Raw genomic sequence first — 1,715 nt, forward strand, 5'->3', positions numbered from 1 at the left:
TGAAACAAAAGCATTTTTTGGAAAAAATAAAAATTAATCAAAATGAACAAACCTGCTCTCAAAAAAATGAAATGGCAGATGTCAAAACAAAATAAAACCTACCTCTGATGACAAATCATATCTATTTCCATCCCGCTTCATACACAACACATGATACACTGATCAACTAGTGTAGTGGAGCCCAATTGTGACGTCACAATTTGTCCAACTTTGGAACAGCTTGCTCTCAATTTCAGGCAGCTAACAAAATTTACTTCATTGTTTAATTTTAGACTACATGTATACTGCAACTACAAAAATCTTTTTTTTTTTAAATTTGTCAATTCTCATTTTCTTACCTTGGCTTTGCCCTGGAAGTTGAAGGTGAGGACGTACTCGCCGGGCCGCGTCTCACTTTGGCGGATCACAAACAGCCCGTGGCTCCTGGCTCCGCCCGCCAGCACCAACTGAGCCGCACGGACGCGCGACAGCGTGCCATGGAACCACGGATACCCGGCGAGGCTGGCGTCGCCCTCAGAATCCTTGGATCCCTCGCCGCCACCTGAGCATCCTACAAACAACGGGATTTTGGTCATCATGATCATGCTTCAATATTGACTCTCTCACTGTATCATTTTTTGTGGCCCGCTAAAAAAATAAGTGTTGACCTCTAAATCAGTGTGTTGGTCTCAAAATTGCAAATGATCTTTCACTTTTAATAACTTGAGATATTGCTCGCATTTTTGGACAATTTACAGAACATTTTCAATTTGGCAAACTGTTGCCGTCACCATACTAGGATGTGAAAATTATGGCCCAACCAGGCAAGAGCTTTGGCTCTTCCAATCACCACTAGTTCATCTCAACTTTCATCACATTGTAGTCAACTACAAAACCGGACTTATTTTGGTGGCTAACATGCTAACATAAATTTGTAATGCTCCTCACCAATCTTCCCTATCACACAAACTTGACCAATTACCCATTAAAATCGAATTCAGTCCCATGGCCCGTTTTTGTTCATTTTGTACTTTAATCGTTTTTTCGTTTCCTTTTCAAAATAACCTGCCTCTTTTTCTTTCAAGATTTGCAAAAATCAGTTGAAAATGTTAAGAAATGAACGGTATACAGAATCATGAAGAAGTGTAGAAATGATTGCCTGTTGGAGCGTTGGAGCCCTGGGCCTCTGGGGACTGCAGGAAGCGCTCTAAAGGCATGTGGGATGGATGCTGGGTGAAGGGGGGTTCCCTGCAACGCACTGAGGGAGCACTGTAATGCTCTGCCGCTGCGGCGCATAACCTCTCCGGAGCTCGGTACACACCTAAACAAGTCAGTTTCCATCCGTTACGAGACATCCGTATTTACGTGCCGATGTGAACGTGACGATGCTGCCGCGGGGGCTCACCCTCAGAAAGCAGCTCGCAGCTGCAGGAGGTCACCATGGAGCAGTCTTTGGATGAAGCCTGACCGTGGGGACACGACGCCAGCTCAATGTCGTCGCCGCTGTCCCTGCAAACGAGGACGCCGGGGTGACCACCAGAGAATGTAAACAAACAGCACCGTGTCCAAACACACGTCCTACAAATAAAGTCCCTGTTGACGTCCAGACCAACAAGAAGGAATGTCAGTCATTGCTGTGCGTGTGTGAGTTTGTCCATGTTTGTGTAAAGGGAGCCTGTCAAAACGTCCGCTAATTGGATGATTAATGGCTGTGTGTGTTTCTGCCCTCCTTCTGT

General features: G+C 45.2%; 1 protein-coding gene across 1 annotated transcript; it reads right to left on the reverse strand.

Annotated features, from left to right (window-relative positions):
- Nucleotides 1-308: 308 nt before the first annotated feature.
- On the reverse strand, nt 309-1,541 carry LOC109509692 (SH2B adapter protein 2-like). The gene is made up of 3 exons (XM_019859513.1): nt 1,385-1,541; nt 1,139-1,300; nt 309-550 (listed from the first exon to the last, which is right to left on the reverse strand). Exons 1-3 carry the CDS (start codon nt 1,419-1,421, stop codon nt 327-329), a joined length of 423 nt encoding a protein of 140 aa, XP_019715072.1. The 5' UTR covers nt 1,422-1,541; the 3' UTR covers nt 309-326.
- Nucleotides 1,542-1,715: the final 174 nt, after the last annotated feature.

Source organism: Hippocampus comes, unplaced genomic scaffold (assembly GCF_001891065.2).
Source record: "Hippocampus comes isolate QL1 unplaced genomic scaffold, H_comes_QL1_v1.1 C17003997, whole genome shotgun sequence".
NCBI classification, from domain to species: Eukaryota; Metazoa; Chordata; class Actinopteri; order Syngnathiformes; family Syngnathidae; genus Hippocampus; species Hippocampus comes.

Excerpts from the sequence above, each read along its gene's own strand:
- LOC109509692 (XM_019859513.1), bottom strand. The coding sequence starts at position 1,421 with ATGGTGACCTCCTGCAGCTGCGAGCTGCTTTCTGAGG. Across the intron at positions 1,301-1,384 it reads CTGCGAGCTGCTTTCTGAGG|GTGTGTACCGAGCTCCGGAG; the intron begins GTGAGCCCCCGC and ends TGACTTGTTTAG. Across the intron at positions 551-1,138 it reads GGGCTCCAACGCTCCAACAG|GATGCTCAGGTGGCGGCGAG; the intron begins GCAATCATTTCT and ends CGTTGTTTGTAG.